Source organism: Myotis brandtii, unplaced genomic scaffold (genome assembly GCF_000412655.1).
Source record: "Myotis brandtii unplaced genomic scaffold, ASM41265v1 scaffold816, whole genome shotgun sequence".
Taxonomy (NCBI): domain Eukaryota; kingdom Metazoa; phylum Chordata; class Mammalia; order Chiroptera; family Vespertilionidae; genus Myotis; species Myotis brandtii.
In genome coordinates, this window is record NW_005371304.1 from 795,884 (window position 1) to 814,993 (window position 19,110).

At 41.0% G+C, this 19,110-nt stretch overlaps 1 protein-coding gene across 6 annotated transcripts in view; it reads right to left on the reverse strand.

Annotated features, from left to right (window-relative positions):
• KCNT2 (potassium channel, sodium activated subfamily T, member 2) overlaps window positions 1-19,110 on the reverse strand; it is a 131,629-nt gene that overhangs the window by 66,473 nt on the left and 46,046 nt on the right. For all 6 annotated transcript variants that reach the window (XM_014531615.1, XM_014531614.1, XM_005884094.2 and 3 more), the window contains exons 4-8: window positions 14,607-14,655; window positions 13,245-13,304; window positions 11,452-11,526; window positions 10,179-10,262; window positions 7,893-7,987 (exon numbers count right to left, since the gene is read on the reverse strand). In XM_014531615.1, coding sequence (XP_014387101.1) covers window positions 7,893-7,987; window positions 10,179-10,262; window positions 11,452-11,526; window positions 13,245-13,304; window positions 14,607-14,655 — 363 coding nt within the window. The remainder of the gene's footprint in view (window positions 1-7,892; window positions 7,988-10,178; window positions 10,263-11,451; window positions 11,527-13,244; window positions 13,305-14,606; window positions 14,656-19,110) is intronic.

Sequence of the window (19,110 nt, forward strand, 5' to 3'; positions counted from 1 at the left end):
TTGCTTCATGGTAAGAAAATGCCTCTATTATAATAAAAATGTGCTATGAAAGCCCTGACGTTGACTATGCTTTAAAATAGGCGGCCATCTGGGTGGGATGACATAGAAGGGGCTATGTTTGGAGAAGTGGGAAATAATGTACATGCTCGGGTTCATTTTAGCAATGGGATTCTTTATTAGCATCTTCTGCTGCCAGTCCATTTGCATTAGGTTCTCATTGCACGGTCCCTTGCTTTTACTTTCTATACTTAGCTGCCACCTTTTTTGAACACGTAGGTGAATGACTTTCTCACCTCTGCATCCATTGTGCCGTCTATCCTATACCATGCGGCTTACTCCCCTCTTAAAGTTTCATTTTTGTTCAGTGTTTAAATAGCAATCCCACCGTGTTCGTTCCCGGGGTGGTATCTTCGAATCCCTGCCGTAATGACTATCCATGATGTCACCGAAGCCACCTGCCCAGCCCCACCCCCTCTCCTGAACTCCGGGTCCCCACAGACAGGTGGCTGTTCACCAGCTCACCTTAGGTTTCTAAAAGGTGTCTCCACCACTGTGGACTCTGTTTCTCTTTCTTTTGATGTTTCTTCCCAGATTCCCCCTCTACTCCTGAATGGCTCCATCATTCTACCAGTTTCCCATAATGCAAATTTCAGTCGTTCTCCCATTGTTCTTGATCTCACACATTGCATCCAACGTATCATCAAAACTGTCATTTCTCTTTAAAAAAAAATGATGGCCCTAAGAACCCACCACATGTACAAAGATGGTATGAAGGTGTGGTCATGGAATGAATTCATGGGAAAGGCACCCCATGAAGCCAGGCTTGTATCCAGTTTGTGATTTCTGCCCTCAGAGGAACGAGCAAACACACCTTCCTGTTTCCTCCAGAAGCAATTCTGCGGTCCCTCCAGGGTGACAACATCCATCCTGAAGATGGAAACGGAAGCTCATCGTAAGTGACAGAGAGCGTAACAACCGTGTGAAGATGCACCCGGGCGAAGCACACATGATCCATGAAAAAGGAGGGAGGCAGAAGCAGAATGAGAACCTTTGTTACTGACTGCAAAGCTCTCTCTTTTTAGTAAAGATTTCTGGGGCGTCATTTGTAAGAAAGAGCCAGCAGGTAACACAACTTCGGTTATAACCTGCCCTGCCCTATAGCAGATGCCCCTCTCTCCCGGCTGGAGAGGAGGTCAGGAGAGAGAGCACGCAGGTGAGAGCGCACAGGAGTGAGTCATGGCCTCAGAGGGCCCCATTCACATCTCTGATGGCTCTGGGCTCTCGGCAGGGATAGGAGCTTGACCTGGAAGATGGCTCTGGGCCCTGGGAAGGCAGATGGACCTGCTCAAGACAGAGCTCCCGGGGCAGGTATGTTGGGGCTAAGCAGGTGTGAGACTTACACTTACGTCAGCTCCAACCTGCAACTGGGTCAGTCCTACACTAGGACGATGCCCTATCTATTTTTGTTAATATATGGCTGCTTCATAAAAGAGCCAATATTAAAAACCAGAACAGTAATAGAGGCACTGGAAAATCACACTAGATAAACACACATTTCAAACACTTAAGGAATTTAAATGAATTAAATAGAGTGTTGCCCTGGCTGGTTGGCTCAGTGGGTTGGGCATCATACCTTACACCAAAATGTTTTCAGGTTCAATTCCTGGTCAGGGCACATGCTTAGCTTGTTGGGATTCCCAGTAAGGATGCACAGGGGAGGCAACTGATCAATGTTTCTCTCTCACATCAATGTTTTTCTCCCCCTCTCTCTCTCCCTTCTTTTATCTCTAAAACCAATAAAAACATATCCTTGGGTGAGAATTAAAAAAAAATACAGTGTTTTTACAGCTTCACTGTTAGCTTAACTTTCTTTTAGAACTAAAACTGCAGTTTATGAAGGTTTCATGAAGAATGTTGGCTTTGAGAGTCTGCTATGGGGTTTGCTTCTTTATAAAACATTCTTAAGTGTTGTCTTTGACCCAAATCCATACAAAATAATCTCAGCATTATGTAATTCTAAAACAAAATCTGAACAACATTCAATTAGGATTTCAAATGCAGACTCTCCTGTTCCCCTCCTTAGAATGAAAAGTCATAATGGATTTGCTTCCTCAAATAGATCCTATATATAGCACAACAAAGCACCTTAATTACTAATCACTTACTCTGTGCTTTTTAAAAATTTTCCTCTTTTTAAAGCATATTTAGTTAGACAAGTTTTTTGGCAAGGTTTCTAAGGAAAACATTAATTTGAATGAAAGGCAATATTGAGACTGGAAACTTTTTCACCACCTGGCAAATGTCAATTTGTACAACAAAATGTTTTCAAAGACAAAAAGAGTCACATGGCAGAAATAAATACCCTTCAATGCCCATGCATGCCCAAGGACTCCTGTTGCTATGCAGTTCCTGGGAAATGGAATTAGCAATGGCATTCTGTGCTGAAGGCAGCCAGCACTGGTTCCATGCTTGTAATGCAGACATTAGCATTCAAATCAGCCCACCCCTTGCACTTGGGTACTCCCTGAATGAATACCTATTAAATTGTTCCAAATAATCATTTTCATTTCTTGCACAGTGTCTGCCTATAGCCTAATAATATTCCCAAGGAATCTCAGATAATTTGCTATCTTGGGATTTCACCTTTTCTAGGGAGAAATTGTGTCTGTGAAGTAATGATAAATCTTATATTTCTATTGTTGAAAGTAACTTCTCACCCTCCTGGGCACCGTCTTTGTGTCTATGCAAAAAAAAAAAAAAGGTAGGGAATCGTGCCCTAAACTACTAATCCGAAGTCAACACCCAACTGCGATTTCCTAGTCATGAGAAGGGACCACACCTCACCCTACGCCATTAGGCAGACACGCGTGTTTCTTTAAATGATGGGCGATGAGCCGACTTCTCAGTAGGGAGTCAGGATTTAGATCAGAGGGGTCAAAGCAAAGTGAACTCTTAGGAACCAAAAAATTCAAAGAAAGAAATAGAAGAAAAAACAAAAACAAAAAATCTTAAAAAAAAATTGTTGTGTTCATGTCTTGTATTCAACTAGAATTTTACTTGAAATAGTCATTTAAAATTTCACGGTCATAGAGGTGAGAACATTACAATTCCATTTGATGATTTGTTTGATTATTATTTTTATGTACCTGGGTCAGTGATTCCTAGGACATAACATACATAACATCATGATGGTGTGTGGCCTAGGGAACCAATATGCCTACGTCCAAATCTGACGTCTGCTTTTTACTCATTGTGAACTTTAGCTAAACTAAGATTTATTTTTGTTTTACTTTCCTTTGCCTCAGTTTCTTGTGTGTAAAATTAGGATAATAATGCCTACCATAGAGCGTTGTGCAAAATTAAACAATTTAATACACAAAAAACAACAGGAAATTGCCAGCAAAGGAAGGACACATTAATAAGTGTTAACTATCATTTTTATTATTAGGACACTTTAGTATTTCCCTGGGAACTGAGCATTCGTGTCTGATGCTACCATAAAACTGATTTATCTCTTACCTCAGCTCTTTCAGCAAGTCTTCTTTCGTTTTCTTTAATTTTATTTCTTCCTTGGCTAGGTTTTGTCATAATGTTTTCAATGAGACCTCATATGGGTCACGTTCTCTAAGGATTCATTTTTTAGATGAGCAGTTGATTGCTCATACACGTATGTGACCATCTCGACTGGTACAAAACGCATGTCGCAGAGCCTTCCCCTCAGAACTTCCTTGTAAAGACAAAAGTCTTTGGTTCCTGGTTGGTGTGGGATGACAACCTTGGCTTTCTCTCACTCCTTCACCCTCACTTCTAACTGGAAACCTTCTAGCTAGAATAGAAAAATGGTGTCCCCGCCTCTACCTGGCTAAGCCTTCAACTCCACTTCTGATAAAATACAGTGTGAAAAGGCTTCCCAAGGGCAATGCCAATGTGGTCTATTGTACATACCACTGCATATAACCTACACCCACCCACCCCTTTTTTCCTTATTTCTGTAATACATCCCTAAAAATATGTAGGTAGCATCATTTCTAAGTTCTTATATTTCTGAAAAGAACTCTATATTAACCTCTTAATGCAGTGATGGTTTAAATTCTATAAAATGTAGGTTCTCAATCAATTTTTCTTGGAAATTTGTGAACAGTGTTTTAACTTGGATGAGAATAGGGCATCAGACTGATTTGTTTCTCAGCCCAGAGTAGATAGGTGAACACTGAAGACAGATCTAAACGGCCAAAGAACATATATGCATGACCTATGGACACAGACAACAGTGTGGTGAAGGCCAGAGGGAAGGGGGTGAGGTCTGCGTGGAGCTGGGCAAAGTGAGGGGAAATGCGGACACTGGATATATGCCAACAATAAAGCTAAAAAATCAAATCAATGAATTTTTTTCTCCTAAAAAATTAAAGACAGATCTAATTGTTCCTTTTTGTAAATTTCTTAAACTATTCTGTGCCTCAGTTTCTTCACCTATGAAATGAAGAGAATAACAGAATTTGCTTTTTAGACCGTACATGTTAAGGGCCCAGAAAAGTGCTTAACAATAGGAACCACTTGAACTGCTAGCCATTATCCTCAGCATTTGCATGTTTGAAAAGAACTCTATACAACTGATGTCATATTGCAAAAATAGCCTGTCGGAAACAGATTTTTAACCCCAAGCCATGTTACCTAGACTTTTGATATTAATAATAATTGCATCATTCTGATTTACATAGGACAAATGACCATATTCTCTTTTCTCCCAAATTAAACTTGCCTTAGCTTGGCTAATTAACTATTGAAACCTGGCTGCCCGCTTATGCAGAATTGAGTTGGGACAAATAGATTTCTGTTTGTTCCAGGGTGACTTGGAGCTGTTAGGCCATGGCCAGATCTTCAGAAACATGCACTTCCTGTCCTTCATTTATCACAGAGGCCAAACAAATGTGACCAATCAGAACTAGGAATCAAATATGACAGTGGTGACACCACTAGGCCACGTTCTAATACTTTCTCCAAACTGCAGTACCATCTCCTCCCTGTCCAGGCCCCGAGCAGCCATCGGCCTTGGAGTGGAATCAGTAAGTAGAAGAACCGAAGCAGCTAGTCAAATAAGCATTAATCAAAGGTGCAAGAAAATCCCTAGTGCTTTTGAATTAAGCAGGATAATAACGTTTCACTGAGTCACATTTTTAAACAAAAAGTAAATGACCTATTGTTTCCTGAAATCAGACTGAGGAAGAAGTGAATTAATTATTTCACATTTGACTAAACCATGAAACATCCATGAACCCCATAGATCTCTCCCTGTTAGAACTCTATGAAATAATATAAAAACATGCCAACACACATACTCAAATAAGAAACTAAAGTCTGAAGCAAAGTGGCTTCAAACACCAAATGCATGATGAACTAGAGGGATGATTATTGGTCAGAAGAGGTTAATAATTAAGCTCAAGTCAGACACTAAATTCCCAGATAGAGCCATGGACTTGCTTTGTTCCTGAGACACGGGCTGCATCCCAAGTCCCAGCTGCCTCGGAGTGTGTGCTATTGGCCACGAGGGGCACGTGGCGGACGTGGGCGAAGACTCGTCCAATTCCATCACAATGATGGGAAGCACTATTCCGAGCACATTCCCTGCAGGCATGGGGGGGGCAAGGGGGACTTCATCTGCATTTCAGCTGGGCACTGGGCACGCGTGTCTGCGAGACAGATGCTTAATGACGGTTCTTTGTGATGGTGATAAAAGATCCATTTTTAAACCCACACGCAGCTTTCCAGAGCAGGTGATTTTGAGAGGGTGAGATCTGTGCCCAGCACGGTCAGCGCGTCGAACATTAGTTCTTGAATCTTTGGGGCTTAACTTATAATGCACTTATTGCAGTTCTGATTTTGAAAAGCATGGATAGTCTTGCTCCAGGATATAAATTATGGCTAAAATCATCACCAGGTCATCTCAGAGGGATATTTTATGTTTTAAGCCATTAACTATCCTAAAATGTTGATTTTTTTAAGTATAAAGGTATGCCACAAATATATTTTAAATCCATTTAATAGAGATATTCACCTTATACTGCTGATGCAAACCGGTTAGCATACCCATACATCTAGATCGATACAGTCAAGAGCTACATAACAACATTTTGTTCAACTACGAACCAACTAGTATACGTCGTTGGTCCCAAAAGATTATAATGGAGCTAAAATAATGCCTCCTGCCTCGTGCTGTTGTAGCCATGTTGACATCACAGGCAGCGTGTTATCTCATGTCTGTGATCATGCCCTGCCAGTCGTGTAACAGCACAGCACATACAATGACAGGGTCAGGCCATACCATCCAGGTTTCTCTAGTGAACCCCGTGGTGCTTGCACAGTGACAAAATCACCTGACGACGCATTTCTCAGACCGTAACCCATTCCAAACAGTTCATGGCGCTACTTAAATACATGCATGTAGCTCTAGCCAGTTTGGCTCAGAGCGTCAGCCTGCGGACTGAAGGGTCCCGGGTTCGATTCCAGTTAAGGGCACCTGCCCAGCTGCAGGCTCCATCCCCAGTGTGGGGCGTGCAGGAGGCAGCCAATCAATGATTCTCATCATTGATGTTTCTCTCTCTCTCTCCCCCTCTCTGAAATCAACAAAAATATATTTAAAAAATAAAATATTATATTTAAAATACTACTAATAAAGTACGCTTAAAAATAAATAAATACATGCATGTATAGCTCTCGTTATATCTGGTTCCGCTGTCCCCGTGTCTGAGTGCACCCTTCTATTTCAGTACTTCCTAATTAGTTTTCCCTCTTCCTCCATAAGTCAACTCCAGGTCAGAGCACAATTACAATTACACATGATCTCTACGAGGCCTGCCAAGCGGATACAGGGCTCTACCTCGTCTTGTGATTCCCACACTCTTTGCTCCAGGAAGGATCTGCATGAACTCATAACATCTCTCTCAAGCGCATTTAAAACCTATGGTTGGCATGCCCTTGTACTTAGAAAATAAACATTGTGGGATGGTTAATGTCTCGAAACATAAGCTCCCCCTCTGACATTACTTGCTGGTGATTTTAGCCGTAACTTGTTGCTGGGAGGTCCTAGAGCAAGACTCTCAGTGCATTTCACGCTAGTTTACATTTTCATTGTCAAAGCGGGATCCTCCCGGAGGAGAAATGACTGTTTTGTGTGGCAAAGCCAAGCACCTGGAGGTCTGCCCTTGCTTTCTGCCCGAATGCACACGTGCACATCACAGCGAGGCCCCGGCAGGCGCAATGACGGGCGGTGACAGTTTGCTCCATAGCTTTCCGCTTTGTAGGCGACAGAAAAACCAGCGCCCGCATGTCAGGGTGTGAGGGACACTCCTGCTTGACAGCCCTGGTCATGGGACAAACACTTGTGATTCGGTTGTTGACAGCATTCGGGGAAATGCCAGGGTTGCAGTAAATGTAATATCAAATGAGAACTGTGTTTCTTCCTTTTCTTTCTTTTTTAATTTTATTGATTTCAGAGAGGAAGGGAGAGGGAGAGAGAGACACAAGCATCAATGATGAGAGAGAATCATTGATCAGCTGCCTCTTGCACTCCCCCCACCAGGGATTCAACCACAACCCCGGGATGTACCCTTGACCGGGATCGAACCTGGGACCCTTCAGCCCACAGGCCGATGTTCCATCCATTGAGCCACACCAGCTAAGGCTGAGAGCTGTGCTTTCTTGCTTTTTCTGTGAGACTGAGGGAGGGTTTTACTTCTGTTTCTGTAGGCGATCCATTACATGTTATAGTGACACTGATTGAATGATTGACTGATGATTTTTATCCAACTATTAATTAAAATGGCTTATAATACATCTTTTATAAGAAACTGGAGTGAAGTAAAACATAATAAAAATGCTGATCTGTAGAATCTTACCAGGTGAAGATAAGGCAAAGCAATGTAGATATCAAAATCAGAACTTGGTTAAACATTGCAGACTGTGTACGCTGAATGGCTCTGTGCAGATCATTCTAAAGTAAGACAGAGAAGCATATTTTAAATATTGATAACTATTAAATATTCAAGAGGTTCATTACATTTATTACTATGTAGTACGTTTCAACTATGTTGTGCATACTCAACACATATACTTTCAATGGATACATCAGCATATTTTCATTTTTGCCTGGATCAAAACATACCTAACTAAATAACAGATGTATCCATTAAAATTGATTTGAAGAGGAATATTTTATGACATAGGAACCTTTCCACTACATACTAGTATATTATAAAAATTCAAATTATAAAGTGGAACATACAATATGATAGAATGTAGGATATGTGCATATTCATAGAAAATGTTAGGATATAAATTATTACTAGTAATTAGTCTGTGTGGTAGAATTGTAGGTTTTCATAATATTTTACTTTCTAGTTCCCAGTTCATCTCAAAATGTTTGATAGTAAGCTATTAATAGTCTTAAAATCAGTATAGCAGGAGACCACTTCACCAATACAAAATTCCCCAGAGCCATCATTTAATCTTCCTCCGCCACACATTTCACCAGAACTGTTATAAAAACAAAAAGCTAAGCTGAACAGAATTTCACCTCTCAACCCTCACTTTCTTCTGAGCAAACACAAAACCCAAACACATACAAATTTAGCAACCAGGGAGAGGAAGAGAAGCCAAACATAGAAATACAATGGAAAATGGACCCTAAGTGAATATTGCACAGCACTCCCCTTATTCTCAAGGACTGAGGGGCCATTTCTCTCTTGGTTAGGCTGTTTTTGCCAACAACTAGTAACACAATGTATTAGAGGTTTATTTTTTCCTGGTGCGTGTTTTCCATTAGCAACGTAAGCTAAGTCTCTTTAGTGAAATAGGCTTATGTATTTTATTTTGAACAGCTAAGACAGCTCAATGTTTCTGCAAAACACCCCACGGACCACACTCGCCCACGGTTTGGCCACGCATTTTCCTGAGCCTCCAGCGGTCACTAGCGTGGATGTTTAGAGACATTCATCCGGTGACAACTTCTCAAATGTTATCCAAATATTCCTCCGGGCCAAAACTTGGGTCATAATTTCTGTTTAAAAACCATTTAAAAGAAAAACAAGTTTGCCTCTGGAAAAATTTAATTTCAATGTAGTAGAAGTCATCATATTGAGCCCTTATGATGTTTATGCCTTATATAGATAGACACACATACATATTTCTGTAAGTATATGTAATTTTATTTAATTCTCACAACAAGCTTGGTATGTAGACACTTTTATTCCTTTTGAAGATGAAGAAATTGGCAAAGGAATTGAATCTCTTAGCTATCCTATCAGAGTGATTAGCATATAGTGGACTTACATTAACATTTATAGAATGAATGACTAGATAGCAAATGTCTTAGAGCCAGCTCACTGCTAAGCAGTGAGCTCTGCTATAAACATATTTTGGTCCTAGTTATACATCAGTCCTGCCCCACAGGGTCAGCCTTGGGCAAAGCGAAACAGGGGCCCACTCTGAACTCGGCATCTTTTACTTCTTGCTTCCGTTTGCCCCTCCTACTAGCCCAGTCACAACCCAACCAAAAGGAAAAAGATGGCTTTACCTGAGGAGCTTCCACCTCCAACATGGCGCCTCTTAAAACCCCACAGATTTTTATGAAATATGAGGCCCAGACAGTTACAGGGACTGAGGCCACAGCCTCCTGGATCCTGAGAACCAAGGCCCCATCATACACGAACGGGTCACCCAGAAAGGTGAGTCGTCTTAGGAAAGTGGACTCACTCATTGGACCCATTCACACGGCACTGGGCTTTGGACTGGTGATGTGTAGAAACTCCGAATCATGGAAACTATGCTCATTAGCTTAGACACCCATACAACACATCACTTGAATTATTTGATAGCATTTTACCAAAACTCTTTCATTTTTGCAAACATCTAAATAAAACTATGTACTAAGAGACTGAATTTATTTAAAAGAAGTTTACAAATAAAACGTTGATATTTAATTATAACTAACTAAATCCTAGCCATATGAATTTATACTCGTGGGGGGAAGCAGGATAAGAAGTAGTGAGGCAAAGATGTTGAGTCTTCGTCTCTCTCTCTGTTGAATGTGAAAAAGATAAAGAAATGTGATGATCTCAATGAAAGTAGGACATAGTGAAAGGTTGAAAAACATGTCTGCATTTGCATGTCACTTTCATACTTACAATCATATTTTCCAAGGCGTGTTTGGCAAGCCAGCAGTTCAGAAAGACTGGGACAAAGAGATTCCTTAGGGCAGGCCAGAATATCTGAAAAACAAATCAACACTAAACTTTTATCTCAAAGCAAAGAATCATATCCGGCAGATCGAAAAGAAATGCAAAACAGAAAAAAAAATGTTATTAAAGACAATTTAGCAACTTGGAACATGTGACAAATACATTAGACTCATTAATAAAATGCAAGGAGTAGATGTGATTTTTTTTCATTCATTGTCTGATTCTTACTTAGAGAAAAACTCTTTGGGAAATCATTACAGAAGAAGAAAGAAAATAATAAGCTCTCTGGGTGTCAGATATAATGATGCTAATTCTATCATTACATCTCTTCCTGTGAGAGTTTGTAATAGACATCACCTCTTTCTTCTTTGCAACTTGAGGGGGGAAGTAGGAACAAGAAGAGAAAGCGTCACCTTTAAAACATTACCCCTCAGTCTCAGGATTCAAACATTCTAAGTGACCTTGGGGAACCACGTTTAATTGAAATGATATTTACTTAGCCATTCAATCTAATTCCAGTCGCTCCTCTAGATAAATCACCCAGATTAAAGTAATTGTCAGAAGTGAGCAACCGTTAGGCATCTACTCATCCTCATAATTTTCCAAATAAAACTCAAAGTGTGAGGGGGCACAATCCCCACAGACACTGTTGCAACTCTATCAAATAGGAATTAAAACCAGAGCTTGCAATGCAAACATGCCATTGAATAGGATCTTCAGGAAGTGGGTGCTCCTCCGACTTGGATAAAGAAGCAAATTGCTGGCTGTCTGGCTGCTGACAACTTCCTTATTAAAGAGACAATTAGTCAACCCTATGCTTAAACCAGAGATAAGTGTATTCTCAGTATGGGAAATGTTTATAAACAACTGGTTCTACTTGCTTTCTACATCTTTTAATTCCACCCTATATACAAGAAGTGGAGTAATTTCTAGTTTGTTTCGGCAATATTAGCGCTTGATTAAATGGCACTTCTGCACCATATATTTCTAAGAAGCATTTCATTTTGCTGTTATACTAAATCTCAGAAGTTTTTATTTAATTTCACAAGCCAAGTCCCCAACTGATTTTGCTATTTATTTGCTAATACAATGATTCTAATCAAAACCTAAAATCATTTATCTGCGCTAAATTTTGATGTATTTTTTTAGCATTTAGATTTAAAGACATTACTGAAGTCTAATGACAAAATTATTTTTTTAAGATTCTTTTAGGACTTACCGAGATAACGAAGGGAACCGCATTAATTATTTCCAAGATGAAGGGTATTCGTAAAATCTGCTCCCAGATGTTTCCCTTTCAAGAAAGAATAAGTAAAAATAAAAGTCAGTTATACCAAATCCCATTATAGAGGGCAAGGACAGCATCTCAGAACTTCTCTAGCTTTGAAGACGCTTACAACGGCAGAAGACTGAGTCATTATATAAATGTGTGCAAAGGGGGAGGAATGGGGCCATCTGAAGTAGTGTCTACAAGAAAAATAAAGTTAAAAACAGATAAAGAAATGTGATGATCTCAAAACTAAGTAAATGGGAAGATTTTTTTAAAGGTATAGCAATAACTTTCAGAGATTATTTTTTCTAAATGCAATTGTGCCCTCTCAATTTTGTAGTAAGTTTAAGAAGCAAGCTCAGCCGGTGAGGCTCAGTGGTTGAGTGTTGACCTATGAACCAGGAGGTCACGGTTCTATTCCTAGTCAGGGCATATGCTTGGGTTCCTGGCTTAATCCCCAGTAGAGGGCGTGCAGGAGGCAGCCAATCGATGATTCTCTCTCATCATTAATGTTCTTATCTTTCTCTCCCTCTCCCTTCCTCTCTGAAATCAATTAAAATATTTTTTTAAAAAAGAAACAAAACAAATGTTACAATAATCCTTGAATATTGCCCATAACACATTTGGATCCTATAATAATATTTCATGGAAGAAAAGTTACCAGTAAAAATAAAACAGACTAACAAAACCTACAGAATCAATGAAAAAGTGACTCAAACTGTAAAGCATATAAAATAGTTCCTAAACACACCACTTGTTAACAATGTTCATTGGGATCAACATTGCTTTTACACCAAGAAACCACAACGGAAGAGGTTTTTCAATCATCTAGATTCTGCTCTCCCAACCCACATTGTGCAAGGAAGTGAATCAGGCCTGGCCACATAATTCCCGGGGCCCAGTACAAGCTGCTCATAATATTGTCCCAAAGGTTTTGCACCAATATTTCCCCAAACACCCTACATTCTGGCCACACTTAAATATTAATTATCTTTCCATTTCATATGTGCATTCCCTCCTCTGTGCCTCTCTTAATTCCATAAACCCTACTGGCCTGTCTTTTCACCGTTCCTTAGTGAAATCGCTGATTCCAGGACTCTGCGTAATCGGTCAAGTCCTTCCTTTTCATCCCATGATCTGGCCTCTCTCTCTGAGTCCCTGTAGGACTCCATTTGCACCTCACTAAACAAACAAACAAACAAACAAAAACCTATCATCCTGCCTTCTGTATAACTTTTTCCTACCTAGCCCCACTTCCCGATTGTAAATTCACAGAAAACAATCAAACAAATAAAAACCAACGCCCAGCTTGGAGCTCTTCATCAAACAGAGGCTCAGTAAATATTGGTTAAATTATGTTACCCAAACAAAGCTTTGCCAAAAATTAAGAGCATTCATTAATATGATCTCTAATAGACATGCTCTTGCTCCCTCGATGTTTTTTGTACGGATCAGGGAAAGAGGCTGAGAACAATAAAGTCCCAGACCGTTGCCTCTGCTTGGCTCCTGTGAGCGTGCGCACTGTGGATCAATTACCCCATAGGAATGAGTGAAGCCACCAAGGAGAACGTAACTATATTACTAGTGTTTTTGTATCACATACTAGAGAGGCCCGGAATAATTAAAGTGGTTTAAAAAGAGCTTGCTTTATCCCCAAAGTAGGAATTATAAAGAGAAGAAAGCTGGGTAAACATTAGTAATGTGTTCTATTAGCAAAAAAAAGGCTAATGAAAACAGCTTACCTTATAACTGAGATAACCAAGTAGTATGGTTTCAAATAGACTTATCAAGGCCACTAAAACCTAGAATATAAATTGAACCTTAATGAGAAAATGCAAAAAAATTAAAATAACATACATTCATGACTATAGTACTACACATTATAGGTAATATATATTATTTTCATGATTATTATCCATTTCAAAGTTAATAAATGTATAAATATGTACGTATATGTATATATATTTACATATATAGATATTTATGTGGTATATACATATATGCTATATAGGGAGTGTTCTAAGGCTCTTTAGCTCATATAAGGTGGCAGGTGTCCCTAGCACGACAGCTTAGCTTTTGTCCTTTCTAATACTTTTTAATAAACCTTTTCTGACTTATTATCACCAATGGAAATGTGGGGTTAGAGTAGTGAGGCTGGCTGGAGTTTGCATGACATGGAAAGAACAGGTTGTCTGGTGAGTGCTGTGCTAACACACACACGGTCACACACAACTGCCCGCCACAAATAACACCCCCGGAGCCTGCAGTTCATTCACCCAAAACAGCAGCACCTTCAGAAAGGAGCACGAGTTCCCGTGGAAGGATACAGTCCACCCCATCACCCGCCTCAAACAGAACGAAGCAGCAGCACTGTGAGCACCACACAAAATGGTCCAGCTCAACCCCTCAGGGCACGATTGGGATCACCAGCCACTTATTTGATTGTTCAGTTCATGGTGATTTGTTGAGATTCTTACATGTTCCAGACACTGAGGACACAGGTAAAAAAGCAAACATGTGCCCAGCCGACCTGGCTCAGTGGTTGAGCATCAACCTATGAACCAGGAGGTCACGGTTCGATTCCCGGTCAGGGCACATGCCCGGGTTGAAGGCTCCATCCCCAGTGTGGGTGTGCAGGAGGCAGCCGATCCATGATTCTCTCTCATCATGGATGTTTCTGACTCTCCCTCTCCCTTCCTCTCTGAAATCAATAAAAATATAATTTTTTTAAAAAGCCAACGTGGAAATTGCCTTTGGGTGAGTTGTTCAGGGACTGTGTAGCAGGAACAGGAAAAGTTGGTTGGGAAACGGGCGGGGCTGAAGACCCTGGTTGACATGGGTTTTCTCCAGGTCCTCTGCCGCCACCTGATCTCAGGGATGTTCACAGAACAGAAAGCAGCGCTCAGGCAAACACCAAGAAAGGGGCGGAAGGGTGAGTCTAAGATGCGCTCTGCTACTCTCCCGCCCTTGCCCTCTTACCCTCAAGATTCATTAAGCAAGAAAGCAAACCCATTTTTAATATCAACAGTTTCTCTCGAATAGTATTTCTCTGGGAAACAGGGATACATCCAGAAATATAGGGAGAAAACAAGATGGCACGTAACCTGTAGGCCCCATAAAGGTAGACTTCTGTTCACCCAAAAGATATGAGACCTGTGAAAAGAATAGTAAGATGTTACTTTTTTAAAATGTGGGAAAGGCATTCAGTTTAAAATTGTGCTTGAGGTTGGAAACATTTAAATAATGCTAGCATAAAGGGACGATAAAATATCAAAATTAACATGAGAAAAGCTTTATACTCTTCTTTTTCTTTTTAATAATAATAATATCCATTTCTATTCCAGGAAATACCCTTTTTAATTTCATTTTCACGCTCATATTAATAATAAAAGAAAAGCTTAATGGGCCTTTATTTAAAGAGTGGTTATGGCAGGGTACAAAAACCTCAAACCTTTTATTAGTCGAATCCTCCATTGAAAATTCACTTAAGGGTCTTCTATAAACTCAAAGGTTTTGTTAATTTTACAGCTGTTACTATTTAGCAGTACAAATTCAACAGTGCTAATAATCCAAATAACTCAGATGATAGAGCACATTAATATTCCACATTTGGATTTATATAAAATATCTTACATCTCACCAAAAACCTGTGACTGAGGATAGCATAGAACATTATACAGGACAAGGAATGACTGTCCGTAACTATCTCTTAAAAATCATTTCAGCTTTGACGTCAAAAATTATTTATACTCTACCAAGAACACCATGGCTTTAATAAAAGCTAGTTTACCAAGCTAACAGTGTTTTCTTTGACCTGGGGTGTTGTTTTCATAGGTCTTGAAATATCATAGAGCATTTAAATGTAAGGAAGACCTTGAAGAAAAATATTTGTTTAGACAAGACGATGTCATGTAGACTAAGTTTTGTAATCCTAAAAAAAAGGTATTTCTATAAATCTCAGCTATATAAATTTCAATATATAGTGAGACTGAAAGTCCTATTCTTCACTCATTTACTAAGCACTAAATTGGATAAATGCATGGAAAGAAATGTATAAATTCTAATAAAAAAAACTAGTGCCCGGACTGTCCTTTATAAATTAGATGTATCAGGAAGAAAAAAACATATAGGACTGACTTGTGCATTTTTAGAAAATGTCCAAAACAAATGAGGAGGGGAACCAGCTGGCAGCCAGCCCGTCATTCCACATGGAGCTTCAATCCCATTGACAAAAGCCTGAGCAGGAACACACCACACCCGTTGCTATGTTAGGCTCTGGTTTTAAATGCATTCCAGACCCCTAACATACAAGCACAGTTGCGGCTGCATACCTTTGCGTCTCTCACCTGATGTTAAAAACTAAGAGTCACTTTCACAATTTTAAAGCGGGAAGGATGCGTAACTTTTGGGTTTTTTTTTTTAAAATATATTTTTATTGATTTCAGAGAGGGAGAGGGAGAGAGAGAGAGAGAGAGAGAGAGAAGCATCAATGATGAGAGAGAATCATTGATTGGCTGCCTCCTTCACACCCCCTACTGGGGGGATCGAGCCCGCCACCCAGGCTTGTGCCCTTGACTGGAATCGAACCCGGGACCCTTCAGTCTGCAGGCCGACGCTCTATCCACTGAGCCACACCAGCTAGGGCCAGTTTTGACGCATAGTGAAGAACTGTAAGCACCAGGAGGCAGTGAGTCAATGCTGATGGCTCATCCCGCCATGATACTCATGAACCCCCTGCTGGGAGTGGCGTTCCCTTTGCTAACCAACACCCCAGAATCATTCACTACAAACGGCCTGCACCCCAGAGTCTCTCCCTCGCGCAACCTCCTACATTAATAACACACTCCCTTTCAGAGCCTTCCGTTGGTTCAGACTTTTGCCACATTTTCATACAGTTTTGAGCCCGGAAGGGACTTGACAATAGAGCCAAGCAGCACTACATAGCTTCAGCTTTATTATGTCTAATTGAATAAATCTGCTGAATTAGCCTCATTATCTTAAAGGAGAGCTGTGCCCAGAAAGGCCATTAACCAGTGCCACCCCCACAGTGGGGACCAAACAGGAACCGTATTCAAGATGGAGCCGTGACTTCTTTGGGTTGTTTATGAGTTGCAGTAATCTGATTTTTCGAACGTTTGTCCTCTATAATTACGGCTAAACATTCTTAGACACGTGGCCTAGAAGTTAATTGTAGGAAACTTTGTTCTCTTAATGTTTTCAAATAATATCATTTCACTCTGCTGCCCTCCCGCCCTTGCCCTTTGACCCTTAGAGAGAATCTTCTCGTGCCTCAATTTGTGGTGCTCGGGGCTCTCTGATGTCCATACGTGTTATTCGTCGGTCACCAGGTTTTAAAAACAATGCTGGTATGTTTTTCGAAGGATTCGTAATGTGAAGCATGTCTAGTGCCACCTGGGCAGCCACATGTCATCAATGGAATGCGCACTGATGTCCCCAGGGGGTGTTCTCCAATTGTCTCCGTGGTGCAAGGCTATCAATACAGCTGTTGAGCATAATTCCATCGGCTCAGCCACATTGGCTGACCCACCAAGTCCTAGGCTGCGTATGAGAACTCCGGAGGCCAATACAACAGGCCGCTGGCCTTCAACCAGCACAGAGAGAACAGAGAAATGAATGCAGTTGACCCTTAAGCAGCACTGGTTTGAACTGCATGGGCCCACTTACAGGCGGATTTCTTTCTTTCTTTCATTCTTTTAAATTTATTGATTTTTTTAGCGAGAGGAAGGGGAGAGAGATGGAGATAGAGAAACATGGATATGCTTTCCAGTTACTTATGCATTCGTTGGTTGATTTCTGTATGTGCCCTCACCGGGTATTGAACCTGAAACCTTGGCTTATGGGGACAAGACCCTAACCCACTGAACTACTGAGCCTGGGCAGCCAACCAGTGATTCTCTCTCATCATTGATGTTTTTATCTCTCTCTCCTTCTCCCCTCCTCTCTCTGAAATCAAAAAAACATATTTTTAAACAAGAATAAACCAGAAGGGAGTGAAGGCAGAATCGGGGAGAAGGCGGCCTGTGTAGGGGGTGGCCCGGAGAAGTGACCCCAGGCTGCATATGTCGCGGTGGCAGAAGCAGCAGAATTTTCTCGGGCTTTTGCGGATGCTGCAGAATGTGAGGCCAAAGGAGAAGCTGAGGAGGACTCGGAGGCTTTGGCCCACAGCTGTCAGGATGGGGCTGCAGGCGGAGCAGGGTGTGGGTGAGGACCGAGCTGTCATGCGCTGATGTGGGGAGAGCGCAGAAGAAGCCAACCAGAACGTGGCCAATTGAAATGACATCCAAGTAGGGACACTGAATGTGCAGTTAGAATGCGATCGATGAGATACGCAGCCATAAAAAGCAGAAAAAGATCATCAGTACCAGGTATGGGGCCAGGTGGGTTCTGGAAATATTGGGGGACCACTTTGTAGAGAATAGGGTTGTCTAACCACGATGCTGTACACCTGACGCTAATACAAAATAATATTGAATTTAAAAAACACACATATATTTGATTAACTTTTTAAAAAAGTACTGAGGGCCTCTGGGAGGAGTACAAGTGGGAGAAAATTGGGGAAATAGGGTTAAGTGTGTATTGAAGGGAGTAAGAGACATGAAACAAGTGGTCCAATGGCAGAAGGGGCAGGAATGCCAGAGCATGCAATCTTTTCACGGATTGAAAATTCCCTGAGGGGAGGCAATGTTGCTCTCCCGGCTGTGTCTCCTTTTGCAGTCTTACAAACACAGGCTAACCCCCCAACAAAGGTATTCGGAATTATCCACCAGCCTTCAGCAAATAAACTGTTTCCTAAAGAAGCTGCACATCGATGATCACACCATCGAATTGCTCTTGTTAATCAACTTTCTCCGGACCCTCTAGCAAATGCGGACTCCTCTTCACTGTCCAATCAAACAGAAGAGTAGGCCAGGCATTTCCGTGCATAGCATTTCTATTTTATTTTCATCTTTTTTATTTTATTTTTTATATTTTCTTAGGGCAAAACTCCACAGGAAAATAATAATTGTACAGAGGTTCGCCATCGGATTCGCTTTCTGCTTTGAAATTATGTGAAATTTGGGAGGCTGGGCAGGGGCCCAGGGTGGTAATCGGATCAGAATGATCCATGTGCCTGCACACCCGGCCCCTTCCCTGCTGCTTCCAACGGAGGTAGAGACTAAAGTCCATCACGTACAGCAATGCAATTAATCAAAGCAGCACAATCATGAATAAAAAATAAGTTAAATCGATAAGCCATTTAACTCAAATAAGATCAAGAGCTACACAAGCTAACTGTGCACTTGACATAGTCGTGGATGCTGGAGTGATTCTACTCAAGAGTGCCAGCTAGTCCTAATCAGTTTGGTTCAGTGGATAGAGCATCGACCTGGGGACTGAAGGGGGTCCCAGGTTCGATTCCGGTCAAAGGCACATGCCTGGATTGTGGGCTCGATCCCCAGTAGGGGTTGTGCAGGAGGCAGCCAATCAATGATTCCCTCTCATCATTGATGTTTCTCTCTCTCTCCCTCTCCCTTCCTTTCTGATATCAATAAAAATATATTTTAAAAAAGAGTACCAGCTAGACCAGCCGTGGGCAAACTATGGCCC